Here is an 18,342-nt window from a genome sequence, read left to right as displayed (position 1 = left end):
TTATACCAATGCTTGTGTAATGTGTATATTCTCCTATTTCAGATTGTTTTTTTTAGAATTTTGCAGTTACTTAGCCTTTATTACTATTTCAACATTATTCAAACATGGAAGTGGAACGAACAATCCCAGTGGATAAGAATGCTCATGATGCTGGGATATTGGAGAATTTGAACAGGTTTATGATTTTATATTGTTTTCGATCAAGCCATTTAAGGTCTGGCTTGGGTCAACTATGAAAAATTGACACTAACTTAGCTAAGCTAGGTTTGCCACCAGATTAGTTGAAGGAAATATCATTTTCAAGACCAAATTCGAAAAATCTTGAGCCATCTAAAAAACAATTAGGACTGATGGAAATTTTTGACCCCGACTCATGGCTGCAAAGTTCTCAACCCTGAAAAATCTTTTTTAAAGGACCAAATTTTTTTTGCGGATGATGAGTCTACTCAAGTATTTTGTGTTTTTTGGGAATTTTCAATTAGGTTCGCCCTGAGTAAAATCTGATATTTCTACTTCCAATTTGTTTCAAAATTTTTTTTTCAGAATGAGGGAGAACAAAATTTTCTGTGATTTTCTCATAAAAGTTGGATCTGAAGAAATTCCAGTTCATAAAAATGTAGTTTCAGCCGGATCAGGTTATTTTAAGGCAATGCTGTCTCATGATGTAAGTATATGTACCTAATCATAGTGCTACCTACACATGGAAAAATGATAAAAATGATTTGAATATTTGAATACATTTGAAACAAGGTATTTAGGCCTGTGCGATGGCCTAGCAGTTAAAAAAATTGGAATTAGCTGTGTTTGCATTGCAGATTACATATCTCGACTTTGAGTCCCTCACCTTATCCATGGTGTAGACGATTCCAAACCAAAAAGATTTTGTTTCTTTTTAAACAAGAGTAACTCCTTATATATTGTGAGATATCAGTGGCTGCTCATATAGATAGACCTTGTTCGACAAATTTAAAATTTGAAAATAGTTTTGAATATTTTTATTTACAACAATATTTTTATTGTTATACCGAGCATATGGAAATGAGTCCCATGCTGGTTTATTTAACTTTGTCTAACTGCAGAGAATAATTAAGAATTTCAGCCTTGCTGTAAACTTTTGGCATCATACAGCACTATTGTTATAAAAATATCATAATGATTTGTCTGAATTTCTATAAAATTGGATATATCAAATATGTCTTTAACAGACATTATAGTCAGTTCTATTAGGACTAAATATGTATTACAATATGCAGTGAGTGGTATCTTGCCTTGTTCTACAGTGCAAAACTTTTTTTACTTCTCCAATCTAGTGTGAATGCAAAATTGGTAAAACCAATCTAATACAATTTGATATTAAGTTTGGCCATTCTGATTTCAAGCGCTTCTACTATTGTTCAAACCTACATTTACCCCATTTTTAAAAATTATCTAAATTTCCAATTTTCCTTTTTATCTGGTTGGGAGATTTCCCCATTTTATACTTAAAGCATAAATTAAAGTTACCTATCAAGACTGATGTTCCATGTTTTGTATTAATTTCATTTGTTTTATTTTTACTTCTTTTCAGACAAAAGAAAGCCAGGCAGGCGTCGTTGACATAAAGGAATCAAATCCAGTTTGTGTTAAAAAATGCATTGAATTCATTTACACTGGAACAGGATCTGTAGCTGATGAGAATCGGGAAGAGTTAATGTTCGTTGCAAATATGATGCAATTGCAAAGTAAAGAGCAAGATTTTTTTTTTCTTAGTTGCAATCATTTTTTCGCATCGAGGTGGTTTAGTTTTTGAATATTTCAAATTGGTGAACATTAATCTCATCTTTTTTGTTGATTGGAAAAAATATCTATCTCAGTGTTGTCATATGTTCAAAATAAACGTTTTGCTTTATCAGTTTTGTTGCAAGATTCAGGTTTATTTAGTTGTGCCTTGCTTGTGTATTTAATTTATTGAGTTTGATAAAAATCTAATTAAATATAGATTTTTTACCCATTGCGTTCCAAAATTCTGAAAAATGCTTATTTTGTAGGACTCTGTGATGGAATAGCAGTGTTTCTGGAGGACGACTTGTGTGCTGAATCATTTGTGTCAACGAAAAGAATAGCAACCACGTTCGGTTGTAAGAATTTGGATGATTATTGCAATAAATTTGCTTTTGAACACTTTTGTCAAATAGCCACCTCTGACGATTTCAAGTTTCTGGAAAAGAAATATGTATCTTTTTTGCTACATTCAAGCGATGTGAAGGTAAGGCTATATCTTGCAGCTGGAGTACCCGCTAGACTACCCGCAACAACGAAAAGTCTACTCGCAATCATCTCCTGTAGCATTTTAACTTGTAAACACACAACAAGTTTCTTCCTAATGATTGATTAGCTCACTGTAATTTTATTTGATTATAACTGTTCAAATCCTAGGATAGGTATCACATATTTATCCCGGGGGAGAGTCAAGCCGATAAGACGACTTAACCATATGGCGAACCACTGCGTCTCGCCGGTTACCATACTATGTCAGGTATGGGTAGTTACTTATTTGTTTTCGGAAGCATTGACTTGATAGTGGAGGAAGCCGTAACCGACCAGTGGTTTCGTGAACCATCTTTACTTCAAACAATGCTCCTTACCGTAACCAGTTATCTAATTTTCTCTTTTAAGGCTTCTGTTGCTGATAAATGCAAAGCGTTGATAATATGGACTAATTATGAACCAAGTGGCCGTGCTGAACAATTTGAAGAAAATTTCAAAACCTTGGATTTTTCAAAATTGCAATTTGAATATATAAAGTATCTTGTGGAAAATGAGGTGAGAGTTGTTTTATATCAATTCTGGTATATACTAATGCAAGGGTGCGCAACCTTTAATACAGGAGGGCCAGATACAAACAACTGGGTGAAAGAGTGGGCCGCACCTTTATTCAACATAGGTTTTCTAATAGTTACAACTAGTTTCTTTTATGTTACTGATCGTATGGTGTTTTAGGAGTCTTTGCAGAAATGATGAGTTGAGACGCATAAATATCTGAATAAAATTGCTATTCAGATTTATTGTCACGACGACTTTAAACAAATTCAGTGAGAAATTTGCAACTGACTGTCAAATCTGTTCTGTTCTAAGCATATAGATGTGCAAAAAAACTCATTTATCTTCTGTATCTCATAAGACAGAAGTAACGTCATAAGTATAATAGATAATAGAGTGGACTCAGCCTACTCGGGTATAGTAGGCTTTGCGACGCAAAAGGATTGGAATTGCTCACATGTACCATATTAATCTAAATTTAAAACTTGTTACGCGGGCCGCATATCATTCAAAATTGGCACTTCTCCACAGGTTGCACAATTTATTCTTGTGGGCCGCATTTGGCCCGCGGCCCGCAGTTTGCACACCCCTGTACTAATGCGATATTAAAAATGCCTATGTAAAATTATTTTTGTTTTCATTTCTCATTCTAAGAACTTGCACTTTGTAGAAGTTACTTTTACTATTCTTTTTTCCGAGTCAGTATTGACATACACTCTTTAAAGTGCAGTGTCAGCTTTATCCACTCTGGTGTTTAAGACAAAAAAGTGATGTCTTGCATTAGCCATTTCTCAGATCTAGAGGATTTTAATTAGTGCACTTAACTCCATCATGGCCTTGGGATATATCAATCTGGTAGTAAGTAAATCTTTGAAATAGTCATAGATTGCTACTCCGTGCCAAGCGCATTGTCTCTTTTCTCTTGTTGACTCACAGGGGATTATGCGTGAGATGGATTGCTGACATATTTTGTCTTTTTAGGGTAGCCATTGATCATTTACTGATTCCTATTTGGTCAATGTTTAAAGATCAGAAATGTTAGCTATTTGGCTTTTATCATGGTCTGGCAATTGGTAGCATTCCTAAAAAGAATAGTGCAATTTCATTGCAGTCGAATTTAGGAGAATGAATTATTTATCGTACTATAATATATTCGCTAAATATACACTGGAAAAATGTGTTTCTCTGAAAGTCAAAGTAATAAATTTTTTTTTATTTCTAGCCTCTTATTCACAACTCTATGCCTTGTTGGAAATCTCTTTTTATGATGGTTATGAGTCAAGTTAGCTCAAAGGATCATGAATTTATGGGTAATTAGTTTGTGTTTCTTTGGTTAATGTTATGAGATATATGAGTAAATAGTAATTTTTAGGTAGAATAAGTTTTCATATTCAACCCAAAAATCCCCAAAGATAGCTTAATCTTATGAATAACTTATGTTGTTCACATGTCATGCCAGGTATTGTTATTAATTAACCAGTGTTTCAATGTTTTAAATAATAGTTTGCATGAATCACTTTGATAAAACGAAGAGTCCAGCAATTCCTTTGATTTGCATGTTTGCAATAATAAAATTGTATGAGTGAAGGGTAATAATATTTATTTTTTATTTTCTATTTTATAGATGATAAAATGAAGACAAAAAACAATGGTATAATAGAATTTGATATATTTTTAATTTTTCTTTATTTTTTCTGTAGAAATTTTATATTTTTCTGAGTTTTTATATTTCAGCTATAGCTATCTTTTACAAGACTTCAAATTCACTCCAAGGATTTTATCCGGAAACAAAAACGTGGAAGACAATAAAAGTATGTATTGAAATGCGAATACCTCATTTGATTGTATTTTTTACGGAGAAATTATACTGTTACTGCTAATAATAACTTTTCAATTTACTAAATATCGGTGAATTTACTAATATAAGAACTTGTCCTAAACTTTATCTTCTACTAATTGAAAAATTCAATTTTGTGAAATTTTAAGTTTTACTCAATTCTGAACTAGTTTTAATATTCGCAATTTGTATATCTCAATTGTATTTTAGACATTACCTAATGAAATTTCAAAAAAAAAATTTCTTGCTGTTCTGCTTGACAATGATGTCTATATTCTGGGCTACGATAAAACCAACTTTTGCCTCCAAAACTATACTGAAACGAACTCAACTTGGCAAAAACTGGCAGATCGATTAGTTATGGGAAGGCTGAGAGCTGTAGTTCACGGTGGTGAGTTCAAATATTCAAGACGCTCAATTTCTCATTACTTATCGATCTTCAGATCGGTAAGTATGTCGATAGGTATTATTAATTAATTAGTGATGGGACACGCGGTGTCACTATAGAGTTATGAATCAAAACCGCAGTTTCGATCGATAAGTCTTCGGTCTCCGACCGATATTCTCGTTTTAACTTTGGTATCACAACTTTATATATACTGGCAAAGTTAATAAATCAGGATACTGACATAATTTAAACTATTGAACAATCATATTTTAAAACATTCCACACTTTAACAATATTTCACATTAAGACAATAACAGTTATAAATATATAGGCAGCTATGTCAGTAGATTGTAGTCACTACAAGACTCAAAATAATTCAAATCAAAAAGACATTCAAAAAAATATTGCATAGATTAGCAGACTATCGTGATATGAATGTGCATTAATTTAATGTGAAGAATATAATACATGCTTGCCTCTAACAATCGCAGGTGCAATCTATGTTTTCGATGATTCTTCTCGTACAAGCACAGCTGTTGAAAAATATGATCTTCTAACTAGATCATGGTCATCATTTACAAACAAGCCAGTGTCAGGGTACGAATGCGCAGTGGTATCTGCCAATGGTAAATAATTATCATCTATTTGTTCGCATTCATGTATGTTTTCGGGTTGGTGAATGAATAAATTGTTCTTTTTCACTCGGCAGCATGCTAAGCAGTAAGACATCAAACTGCTGCTTACACTTAACCGCTGATTATACAAGCTAGAATCCTTGTTAAAATATATACTTATACAATACTGGACTCCACACTGTCGCATGAAGAATCAGATTATAACTTATTATATCTATAATTGTCATTCAAATCATTGTCATAATATGTCTACCATATGTAGAAGGTACATTACGATTTGGCACTGCTTGAAGTAAATGACTCGTCTATGTTAATGGCACATTTTACTGTGTCAAAAAGACATGAAATTGTTTCAAAATATACATGATCACAAATAAGTGTTTTTTAAAAAGAAAGATATTATATTTTGAAAGTACAAAAATGCAAGTTTTATTTTTTTCACAATAAAATAGGATATTTTTTGTCCTATTTAGAGTCAATGCGGTCAGTAAACATTGAGAAGTGAAAGAGTTCTTTCTGAATGCCATTGTTTTCTAGGTTTTATATTTTGCATTGGAGGAATAGATGGTAACCGATCAGTAACTACAAACCAAAAACTGGATCCATCAGTGGCAAAATGGTCGACTGCCAAGCCTATGCCATCAGGTCGTTGCTTCGCTGCTGCAGTTTCATTGAATAAGAGCATTTATGTGCTAGGTATGTGGTTTATTATATTTAGTTTACAAGAGTGAGGTTTGGTTTATTGTATAGAAGCAAGTTGGTATTCATTGAGGTTTAATGGAGTTTCAATCAATCGTTAGTCAGAGTAATGCTAATGGCGTAGTCATATGACGGGCCACAGTCTAAGTTATTTACTGGTATAACAATAGATTGCTAGGTTTTTATTCCAGCTACGTGGACTTGGATAGCAGGGGATGTCGCAACGTTTGCTTTTGGTTGTGTGGGAATTTTGGTTGCATTGAATTAATTTCTTGTTAATTATTTGTATTTCGTCATGAAGTGCAATGTGCCAACTGCCAACAATATATTTATTGAATGTGCTCAAATAAGTATTCATCATATTTTGCATGTGTGTAAACATACAAAAGAAGGCATTGAATTGGTCTTTCTTTATTTTAACAGGAGGAAGCCCTTGGGGTGACTGCCTTTCCACTGCAATATGCTTCGATATTACAACTGAAACCTGGACATCAGTTGCCAATATGAACCTTGAAAGATCCCAGTTTGGGTCTTGCATTTTGGGGAACAAAATATATGCGGTGGGAGGGTAAATAGTAATATATTGTTTTTTACATTAGGAATTCGAGTTTCTGATTTATTTATTGCAATTGACGGTCTTGGTAAATCGTTGAGAAACATTATTCTACATTTCATTATATTAGAATAAGTCAGTCAAAATAATAGGAAATATTAAAAATTGCCAAATGCTATCACACATATATTAAATAATTTCAGCTTGTTCAAATCATTTTTCTTTTTAAAAACCTTGATGGTTATTCTTCCCTCAATTTGAAATAAATTTTTATTTGAATTCAATTTGGAGTTTCAAATGATAAAAGGAAAGTGAAACTTTTTTTATGTTAGCAATATGTCACATAACCTTATTGAGTCATTATCTTAAAATAGCAAACAGATTTTCTATTTTCTCACCTGTTATATATTGCATACTTTACTCACAGGAGTGGTCCTGGTTCTAGTACTATCGAAGAATATGATGACATTCAAAACAAATGGAAAACTATTGAGAATCTTACAGGAAAAGGAATATTCTCTGAAGCTTCTTTTGCGCTGTGTTTACCAACTTGATACGCAAAGAGTTTATTTATACAATATTTTTTGAAAGAAAACTTCGTCTCTCGACACATATATATGTATTATTCATCATTAACATTCCGAAAATAATAGTAGTATGACGAATCATGTTGCTTCACTTTGTTAGCAATTAAGCCTGAGATTGCTTATGAGATTAGTTGGTCAGTTAAATTTGTTCCAATGTCAGGACATAGTTGGATGAGATAGCTAAGTGTCAGCTGGTTTAATTATCCGTTCATAACAATCCTTCCACAACGTGATTTCCATGTGACATTCAAATGTGCAAAAAGATATAATTGTCTTAAAATATTCTTTAACCGTATCTTTGCAATCTCCTGAATTTTCAAATCTGTTCTTATACTTTGTTTGCACATAGAATGAGAATTCAAATAATTTGATTTTCTGCTTGTTTTCATGTAAACATTTTTAGTGTACTATTTTTGTAGCCGACTTTATATGACCAAATTGTGGTTTTAAAAGGTTTTACATTTTTCATATGTTTTTTTTCGTGTATTAATACTATGATATATTCAAATTCCAGTAATGAAAAGTTTTACATGTGCTGAGGGGTGCTCATGACTTGAAAAATAACATACAATCTGATTGAGGTATTAGATTAAAGGCTTGGTGTAGGAAATTTTACTCGACGATATGTCCAGCAATGTTCTCACACATAATTGCCCAAGTAGAATTTTACCTCATGCATAATTTCAAATATTTATACCCAACATCTTCTATTGTCTCTCTATTGATCTTCAAGTTTAAATCTAGTATCTTTTCCATTTATGGTGATGGTTGATGTGATTGTCTGATTATGTATTCTTGAATTATTTTTACATTATAAAGTTTGAAGCTCATTTGAATTTCGCAGATTCAAGCTTTACAAAATATATTGCTTGCGATGCCATATCTCATTTAGGTTAAAAAACTTAGATTCCGGATTGACCTTCAGTATTGACTTGGTATACTTAGATTTCGGCTGTGTACGGAAAAGAATTCTGATAACAGTATAATTAATTGTCTGCAGGAATCATTTTTCGGTGAAACATAGCTCTCTGCCATGAACAAATTTCGTTTTTAATGTTATTCACGCTCTTATTACTAATTCAGAATGACCACCGATATTCATTACCAATTTGAGCTTCTCAGTATACTACTGGTTGTGGGGGATTTTCAAAAATTTCAAACCCTTGTTCTGTGCATTTTTTACTGATTTATCGATGATAGCTTTGTTTTTATTTAGTTTCTTATGAAGAGCATTTCTTGTAAATACCCCACGATTTCTGTTCTGCAGTTATGCCAATGCTATTGTAATGTATATGTTTTTTTTTCAAATAGTTTTTAAAAAATTTCAGTTACCTAGCCTTCAGGTGTTACTATTTCAACATTATTCAAACATGGAAGTGGAACGAACAATCCCAATGGATAAGAGTGCCCATGATGCTGAGTTATTGAAGAATTTAAACAGGTTTATACTTTATATTGTTTTCGATAAAGCCATTTAAGGTCAAGACACTTGACACTAACATAGCTAAGCTAGACTTGTCACCAGGGTAGTTGGATGAAATTAATTAACAAATGTTTTTTGGAGATGTTTTGTCTATTCAAGTTTTTTTCATGTGTGTCTGAGTGGAATTGGGTATGATAGGATAGGATTCACATATTTTTCCCGGGGGAGAGGAAAGTTATAAGACGGCTTATTCGTACGGCAAACTATGTCCTCTCGTCTGGTTACCAGTCCATTTTATTATGGGATTAGTTAGCATTTTTTTTTTGAAAGCATGGGCTTGATGGTGGAGGAGGCTCTAACCGACCAGTAGTTACATGAACTAGGGATTCGAACCTGCGAACCCACACATGGTAATCGTGTATGTGAACTCGGTAAGATCTGAGATTTCTAATTGATTTTGTTAATTGTCCAAACTTTTTTTCCAGAATGAGGGAGAACAAAATGTTCTGTGATTTTCTCATAAAAGCTGGATCTGAAGAATTTCCAGTTCATAAAAATGTGGTTTCAGCTGGATCAGATTATTTCAAGGCAATGCTGTCTCATGATGTAAGTATATGTACTTTAGCCTAATTTTACCCACACAGGAATGACAAAAACGATTCAGTATTTGAATACATTTGAAATTAGGTATTTAGGCCTGTATGATGGCCTAGTGGGTGATGCGTGAGACTTGATTTTGTTCGCATCGCAGATTACAAATCTTAGTTTCAAATCCCATGTCCTCCACTTCACCCAGGGTGTAATAAATTGAGCGATGCCAAATATAAGTTGCTTCTTACATATTGTGAAATATCAATGCTGTATAGGCTTTGTTCAGGGCCAAAGATGTGAAGAATCTTGTGTTAAGATCTTGAAGTGAAGATGTACAGAAAATTCTTCATTTTATAATAATTTTTATTTGCTGCATTGACAATGAGATCCCTATTGGTTCATTCAATTGGTACTCTCGTAATATGTGTACCAGGTTTGGGTTGGACCATAATTTTATTCCGATTTTCCTTATTTAAGTTCTATAACGAATTCGGGACTGTCCATGTTAGCCAAGTGGATATACCAACTGCCCATAGGTTTCCGTCCCTTTACACAACTTTGTAAAGTAAGCGAACGAAATTAATTCCACATACTTCTGGAGTGCCCATTCAACTTTGTTAACTACAGTCAATTGATTTAAACCATGTTTCTGGATTATACATCGCTTTCGGAATATCAAATTTATTTGTACATGCTTGTATAAGTAGTGGCGTTTTGAAATAAAAAAATGTCATTTGATCCATTAACAACCTCATTAACAGAAAATTTCTGTTAGAACTGGACATTTCTTACAATATGCAGTGAGTGGTATCTTACCATGTTTTTTAGTGTGGAACTCTTTTCCACTTCTTCCATATAGTGTAAATAAGAAATTGATAAAACTGCAAAAATCGTATTTACTGCCAAGTTGCTCCAAGAGCTACTGCTCTACACCATAGCAGAACCAGGATGTTGTTTAAACCCATTTCTAAATCTAATTTTCCATTTCTGCTTTATAACTGGTTGAAAATCTTAAAAACTTAAAAAAGTTATTTTGTTTAACTTCTCAGACAAAAGAAAGTGAGGCAGGCGTCGTCGACATAAAGAAATCAAATCCAGTTTGTGTTAAAAAATGCATTGATTTCATTTACACTGGGAATGGATCTGTAGCTGATGAGAATCGGGAGGAGTTGATGCTCGTTGCCCATATGATGCAATTGCAAAGTAAGAAAAATTACCAATATAAAACTATTTGTTAAAATTAGGATTACATAAATTGTGGCCTGCTATCAAGTGTAAAAAGCCATTGGCGGTGTCAAGGGTTCTTTATTAGCTGAGTTCAAAAACTGAAAGTGTGCAATATTTTTCAAAAATCAACCAGTCTCGAAGATATTTCACAATTTTTGGCAAAACTCGCACCTCATAATTAAACCACATCGAAATATTATTATTAATGATTCAAACTATTACTTCATTGATTATCTCGACTGAACTATGACGGTATTGAATATGAAATATCTCAGAATTTACCCATTTACCCTCGACTGAACTATCAATGATTTCGAGACTTGACTCTTCGCTTTTGGGGTAGCCTATAAATAAAATGAAAAAGTAATATTTGTTCTGGATCCTCTCTCGGATATATATTTCCAACATTACAAGTACAACCCCCAGGCTAACCATTTCACCTTGTGAATGCAATAATTTTCCACACAATACCGAACTAGGAAGATTTTGTCTTCCACAAAAAATAATGGCTTCTCGTGTATCAGTAGCTACTTTAACAGTGTTCAAAGTGGAAAAATCCCAACAGTATTCCTCAAAATAAAAATCGCAAACAGAATTTTTTTTATTTTTTATGTAATATTCATATAGCTACTACCACACATAACTACTTCGCCTGTTGAATCCTATGGATAGTTTTCATATCTATTTTTCTGATTTAAACAAGGCTCTGTAATAGCATCCATGGATATGTAAGGCAATGCTTTAGTTTGGATAGACCAGAATCTTTCTGTTGCGGCATTGTCTCAATATATTACAACCTGGGCGATGTGACGGGTCAACCCGAGACTTAAAGCCACTGAGTTTGGTAATACTGAAAAACAAAATCAATAATTCAAGTCAGGTTAAAAATTAGGTGTCCAATACTCCAATTATGAATATGTCAATTTTAATAATTAAATATACCATACTTGTGTCCTTTCCTCTAATGGATTTCATATTTAACAGGATTGTGTGATGGCATTGCTTTATTTCTTGAGAATGATCTGAACCCAGATTCATTTGTATCTACTAAAAGAATTGCTCATATGTTCGAGTGCAAAAAATTGATAGAATGTTGCAAGACATATGGTTTGGATAACTTTTGCTTGATTGCAAGTTCTAGTGATTTTAAATTGCTGGAACATGACTACATTTCTTTTCTTATGGAGTCGAAGATGACTAAGGTAACTACTTCAATCAATCGAATTGGTATCTCACTTATGGTTGATGAGTAAAATCTAGTACAAGTGAATCCTGTTTCTGTGACGAAGGTTTTTAATAGTACATAGGAATACTCACCACCGCATATCTGCTTACCTGTGTAGATTCGCAGGTTCGAACCCCATGCGGGATTAATTATGTGCAAACGATTTGCTGGACTCATCCCCACCGTAGGGGGGTTCACATAACCGCTGGTCGGTTACGAACTCCATCATCGAATGAAAACAAATAACTGGCTAACTATCGTAATCCCATACCTGAGATGGACTGCTAACCGGACAAGAGGCCGTGGTTCGCCATATGATTAAGCCGTCGTATTGGCTTTCCCCTGCACCAGAATAAAATGTGAATATTATCCTATACTTAATCCTATCTTATAACTTTTTAACCATTGGTGGTCAAGCCTATTCAGATTAGAATATCTTTTCTAGTTTGGTAATTTACAAGTTGCAGTTTATTCTAATAGGCTTCTGTTGCTGACAAATGCAAAGCATTGTTAATATGGACGCAACATGAACCAGACAACCGTGTCAAATCTTTTGAGGAAAATTTCAGGACCTTTGATTTTTCTAAACTGAGATTCGAGTATGTGAAATATTTGGTGGAAAACGAGGTAATTTTTACGATTATTCAGATTGTAATCACTTGTCGATTTTCATTAATATTTTAACACTGTTGGGGGTTGGCTGTTTTTTCTAATTTTATATTTTAAACTTTTGAAATTCTCATTTCCTGAATATTCTATTTAGCAAAACTCAATTAATGTCATGACTCTCGCAGGCATTAAATTTAATTGTATTAATAACCTTTATCATCTTCTTAAGAATAATAATATTTTTATTTCATTTTAGCCACTGGTTTTCAATTCTGTTAAATGTTGGAGACCTATGATGCTCAGATCATATCACAAGGATAAGATTGATGCCAAAGATCATGCGTGGTCAGGTAATCATTTCATTATGATTATTTCCTTCTGAGTAAAATTCAACCACTGTGAGATAGGTATTAGATTTTCTTCACATTTCATATTTAACCACTATAGCTGCTAGCATAGCTATCCTCAATAACAACTTTAAATCTTGTGGAATCCTTACTTTCTGGGTCATCTGGACATTTAGGATTTTTTAGTTTTATCACATTTTTCTTATTCATTAACAGGACAAAACGAAAATAATGGTAAGTTTTTCTGGAAATTTGTCAACCATGGATAATTTAGGTGATTTCCTTCTATTTTAAATATTTCTTTGGTTCAGTAATCGCAGTATTTGACAAAACTTCCAAATCAATTCAAGCGTTCGATCCGGTGCAAAAAAAGTGGACAAAAATGCAGGTTTGACTTTTCACATTCTAAGATTTTTGAAACGTGTTTGATTTAAATCAAAGGTGTGCAAAATGCCCCAAGAAAAAGGTTGCGGTCCGCGGAGGAGTGCCAATGTTGAATGATATTCAGACTGCGGAACTAGTTTTTAATTCAGTTTAATCTGGTACATGAGAGTAATTCCTATCCCTTTGCATTGCAAAGTCTATCTATACCTTAGTCCAATTTATTATCTATGCCTATCTATAAGATCAATAACGAAAGTTTTTGTGCTTGCAACTACTAGAAAGCCTATGTTAAATAAAGTTGCGGCCCGCCGTTTCATCTTGTTATTTGTATCTGGCCCTCCGGTATTAAAGGTTGCACACCCCCGATTTAATGTAATACATGTCTGAACGTGCAGAAATATAGTCACATACAAATCGTCATTGTTGTAGGGTAGTTTATCTTTACACTGTCTGACATATTGGTCTATTGTTTCCCACAGAATTTTATAATATTCTTAAAAGCTTTTTGGTGAATACTGAATAGAAAATGAATTTTATATATAACCAAAAATATTTATACAGTAATATCACACATTCAAGTGAGGGCTTATGTTCATGCTTTGCATACAAAAATTAGTAGCATGAGTCTGGTTTGTACAATATTTATTAAAATGTTGTTTTTCTTTCAGACAATCACTGATAAGATTGCATCTATGCAATTTGCTGCTGTGGTTTTAGAAAACGACTTGTACATTTTGGGACACGATGACTCATGCTTTGTTTTGAGCAACTATTCCGAGCCCTCAAATGTCTGGAGAAAAATTGCTAGCCGTAATCACAGTGGAAGATTGCAAGCAGTGGCATTTCGAGGTGAACACGTGTGATATTCAAGTTTTGAATATTTAACTGTTTATTTATGTCTGGCCTGAAGTGTACTAATGTACTTGATACTGTAATTGTGACTTTGGTAACAATGTAATACCTGGAATGCCTGGGATTGTGCCGGTATGTGGCCTCGTTTAGTTGTTTGTATTTTCACTGCACCGGTGTATATGGCACTGACATGTGTTATCACAATTTCAAAGTCCGATTTAGAAAATATCCTCTTTTTTTCTACTTACCTCATGTTCTCGTATTATCCCAATGCTCCCAACCAGGTAAAACTACTTTCATAGATTTACTGCCTGAAGATTAAAAGGCTGAAGAAATTTATTTACCGTATGTTTATTATAAGTTGTTGGAATTGACTTCAAGTTCTGCCGTTTTTTCAGGTTCTTTATACGCCTTCGATGACTCATCCAGAACTAGTATTGCAGTTGAAAAACTGACCCCTTCAGAAGGATTGTGGTCACAGTTTACCAATAAACCTGTGGCTGCAAGCGAATGTGCAGTTGCTGCTACCAGAGGTAATTTAAACATTTTGTACGATATTGATATTTAGAAGATTGGCATCTACTGAAAGAAAAATTACTTATGCTAACTATGCCATAGTGATGTAATAATGCCATGATAAAATGAGTTATATTTTTACAGATTCTATTTATTGCTTCGGAGGTTACAATGGAAGTGTAGTTTTATCTCACAGTTTGAAATTGGATCCATGTGTTCCAAATTGGCAAACTTTGCCTAATCTGCCATCAAAAAGAGCGGGTGCTTGCGCATCTGAAGTTGGTGGGAAAATGTTTCTAATGGGTATGCAAATTGTCGACCTGTTTTTCAACTGTCACTCATTGAGTTTTAAAATGTCTAGAAATTAACCCACTAGTTTAAAATTTTAATAACAACATACCAAGGGAGAGAAGTCTCAAATAATGTTAAATATACTCTAAGCCAGGGCTATTCAACTGGCGAACTTTGGTTCGAATCCGGATCTTTCAAGTATTAAATTTAAACCGCAACTGCTGCTTGATTTTAATAGCATCATTTTCATTTCACACTTATGATGTAATGCATTTTTCGATAAACTATCGAAGAAACATCATGGTATCATAGGGACACCATAGCAATATTTGTTTCTTCGGGCATCAGCTCACTTGTTAACTTCCCTTGCATTTCAGCAAGATGTCAATGGTGCCGTAATAACTGAAGTTTTTCTGAATTTTCACAGATTCCAGGCACTGTGGTAAACATTAGTTTGTTTTTGTGACTTACGGGCCTATGCGGCCAAATATTTCACATCTTTTCAGCAAAGTCGATACTCAGCTTAACAACTAAAGCTTTGTCATACCGTTACCACTGTGTGATCTTGAGATTTGCCCTTGTACTTTGTCAAACGATGCATTTGAAGTTTTTTTGCATAGTTAAAATGAGTTTCGAAAATATTTTGGATTCTGCTTTTATTTGGAATGACCGGACCCCGGTAAATTTTAGGTTTTGTGTACGGACCATTGGTGAAAATAGTTGAGTAGCCCTGCTATAAGCCATGAGTTGACAAACTGCTGTTCGTGACGATTGTTTGTGTGGTCCGCGAAAGCCTCAAACAGATAATTTAAAAGAAACTTACATTGTAAAAATAAAAGGCAGTTATTACCTACGCGCATTATTTTTAATACCTCTTACAACTTGGAGGCTGGAATAGAAAAAATTCATGATTAGTACGTTGATTAATTTGATATAACTGTTCTCAATTTTATAGCGAATTTAAAATGTAAATGAATTCGAACTCTACATTGATGTGCCAATTAAAAAGTGTGGCCCATAAGCCAAATCATTTAATCGCCTTGTTACATGATTTCCAAGTCATGATTTTTTCATGGAAAATATTTCATTAAAATTTTAAACACAATAAAGCACAGCATAATATTTAATTTTTTGTTGTAATGCTTGGTGCAAACTTAAGAGTTGCCCCAAAGTGCATTTGATTTTATTGTTTATTGTTAGCGAGGGGATATATACTTTAACAGGAGGAACACCTTCTCCAGAATATCTAGACACCATGGATTATTTTGATTTATTGACGGAAACTTGGGTTAATGCCACAAGTATGAATCGAGCTAGATATAGATTCAGCAGTTGTCATTTCTCAAGCAGAATTTATGTTTGTGGAGGGTAAGTTTATTATAATATACTTGGGTGGCACAAATCAACAGTTGGGCACTTTGTGGTATTGCAGGTTGGAATCTCATAAAGCATAATTCTGTGTGAGTAAGATGCTGGACTCCTTGCCATCGTAGGGTAATTCAAGCAACCCCTTACCGGTTACGACTTCCTCGACCATTAAATCAGTACGGATTTTAAACAAGGGTTGTGCAATATTTTCTGTCAATCCATATATCCAACTTCATACATCTAGCCAAACAAAAAAGTCTAGTGGGCCACACAAAAAAATTAGCACAAAAGGCTAAGATAAGATATTGCGGATATCGCTTATGGTATTAAATGCACTGGTTAAAATGGCGAAAGATTTACCGCAGCATCAAAAGCAAAAAAACTTTACTTATTTTATCCATGTGAGCATCTTTTTAAAAATAAACTGTCTGATTGGGATTTAAGCTTGATGGGGAAAACTGAGTGTTGACAAGGGTTACAATGAATGGCTTGGCTGGCAGGGTTGTAGCATGCGGGCCGTCTGTTGCATACCCCTGTCTTAACTAATTCTATACTCCGCGTGGAGTGGTAGGTAAGTTAACATGAGGTCATAGGTTTCCATATAATTAAAAATATAGTTTCCATATAGTTAAAAAATGACTCCCTTTTGGTGTTATGGAGCAGTGGTTCTCGAACTATTTTGTACCGTCGTCCCCTTACAGTACTTTTTACGTTATCATCGCCATGAGTATTGCAATATTTTTAAATGTACATAATAAAGATAAATCCTGACTGAAATGACAAACTGAGATTTTTTAAAATTAGTTTGCCTATTCTTGTTTGTGTATTTTGCGATTTTGAATTCAGTATAGATTGCAATGTTGTACATGCAATGATGTCAAATTCTAACTAAATAGTAAACTTTATTGGATAAAATGGTGGCTAGACAGACTAAACAAAATCAATTATTTGAAAGCAAATCACAGACAACAAAACCCGTTTTAAATGCCTAATTGTTGCCTTGTGGTTGAACGTGGGAATAAATCAGCATTTTATAATATATCTGGGTTTGTATAGTCTTGTACATGCATCCTGTCACTAAGATAAATATCTATACATTTCATCATTGTGATGCAAATAAGCAAACATGCACAGTCATTTTAATTCGATTGTCAGAAGAACATTAATTTTTTTTCCTCGTTTAGATAATGTTTGCAAACAGATTTCTGAGTAATTGAATAAAATGTTTTCAATTTTGAATACAGATCAAAATCAAGCTATGATATCGAAGAATACGACCCTCTTCAAAACTCCTGGAAAGTAATTGGGACGACTTCGGGAAAACAAATTATAGATGAAGCATCTATTGCCCTATGCTTAAATACAGACTATGAATGAATACTTGGGTCATGCATACTAACTAACACTGAAATTCCATAATTTGATAAAACGTAAATTTGGATGAGATGTACAAAAATAGTTTTAAGATTGTGGAATTATGATGACCCTTCATGATATGATATCACAAAACTAAATTTAAAAAATAATTTATAATGAAATTAGTATTTGGGATGAATAATAAAAACAAAACAGGCAGAAGAAACAAGTATTAGATTAGAAAATAGGTTTTTGTAATAAATTCATTATATTTCCTGTTTAAATTTTTCATTTGTGTTCTTGTTTGGAAACTAGTGCCAAAAAAAAATTTGGACCGAGCAATTTCATTTAATGCTATATATGTACTACATCAATATTCACGCACCTTCATTGATCAATCAATATTCATTATTGGTTATGTGGCAAATTCCTGTACACTTAAAGGCTTTTGATTTATACAATTTGAATTAAGTTAGGCACAACATTTTTTCAAGAAAAATTTTGTGCTGTTTTTCTTTTGGAACTTTTTCAAAATGCTATGGGCTATTAATATGGTAAGCCAATAAGTAAATCATGTTGTTTCTTGAAAAGTATATCCATGCTGTGTGGCGTAAGACATATAGCCAAGGTGTGTACATATGAGAGCAGTTTGGCG

General features: G+C 33.5%; 1 protein-coding gene across 3 annotated transcripts; it reads left to right on the top strand.

Annotated features, from left to right (window-relative positions):
- Positions 1-37: 37 nt before the first annotated feature.
- LOC120331063 (kelch-like protein 38) lies at positions 38-17,711 on the top strand. 3 transcript variants are annotated; one of them, XM_078113603.1, is made up of 14 exons: positions 38-175; positions 544-664; positions 1,568-1,721; positions 2,028-2,245; positions 2,656-2,802; positions 4,022-4,109; positions 4,424-4,450; positions 4,534-4,610; positions 4,847-5,027; positions 5,516-5,650; positions 6,197-6,355; positions 6,782-6,926; positions 7,339-8,939; positions 9,407-9,527. In XM_078113603.1, exons 1-13 carry the CDS (start codon positions 105-107, stop codon positions 7,463-7,465), a joined length of 1,650 nt encoding a protein of 549 aa, XP_077969729.1. In that variant the 5' UTR covers positions 38-104; the 3' UTR covers positions 7,466-8,939; positions 9,407-9,527. The 3 variants fall into 3 exon arrangements, with proteins under 3 accessions (XP_077969729.1, XP_077969730.1, XP_077969728.1); XM_078113604.1 differs by lacking the exon at positions 4,424-4,450; XM_078113602.1 differs by lacking the exons at positions 38-175; positions 544-664; positions 1,568-1,721; ... (7 more) ...; positions 6,197-6,355; positions 6,782-6,926 and adding exons at positions 10,562-10,715; positions 11,724-11,941; positions 12,445-12,591; ... (6 more) ...; positions 16,187-16,331; positions 17,576-17,711 and having other exon boundaries at positions 7,463-8,939.
- Positions 17,712-18,342: the final 631 nt, after the last annotated feature.

Source organism: Styela clava, chromosome 6 (assembly GCF_964204865.1).
Source record: "Styela clava chromosome 6, kaStyClav1.hap1.2, whole genome shotgun sequence".
Lineage (NCBI taxonomy): Eukaryota > Metazoa > Chordata > Ascidiacea > Stolidobranchia > Styelidae > Styela > Styela clava.
The sequence above is the reverse complement of the archived record's forward strand: the minus strand, read 5'-3'. Positions and strand labels throughout refer to the sequence as shown.

Coding starts and splice junctions, on each gene's coding strand:
- LOC120331063 (XM_078113602.1), top strand. CDS start 8,785: ATGTATATGTTTTTTTTTCAAATAGTTTTTAAAAAATTTCAGTTACCT. Junction 8,940..9,406: donor TTATTGAAGAATTTAAACAG/GTTTATACTTTA, acceptor CTTTTTTTCCAG/AATGAGGGAGAACAAAATGT. Junction 10,716..11,723: donor CCATATGATGCAATTGCAAA/GTAAGAAAAATT, acceptor CATATTTAACAG/GATTGTGTGATGGCATTGCT.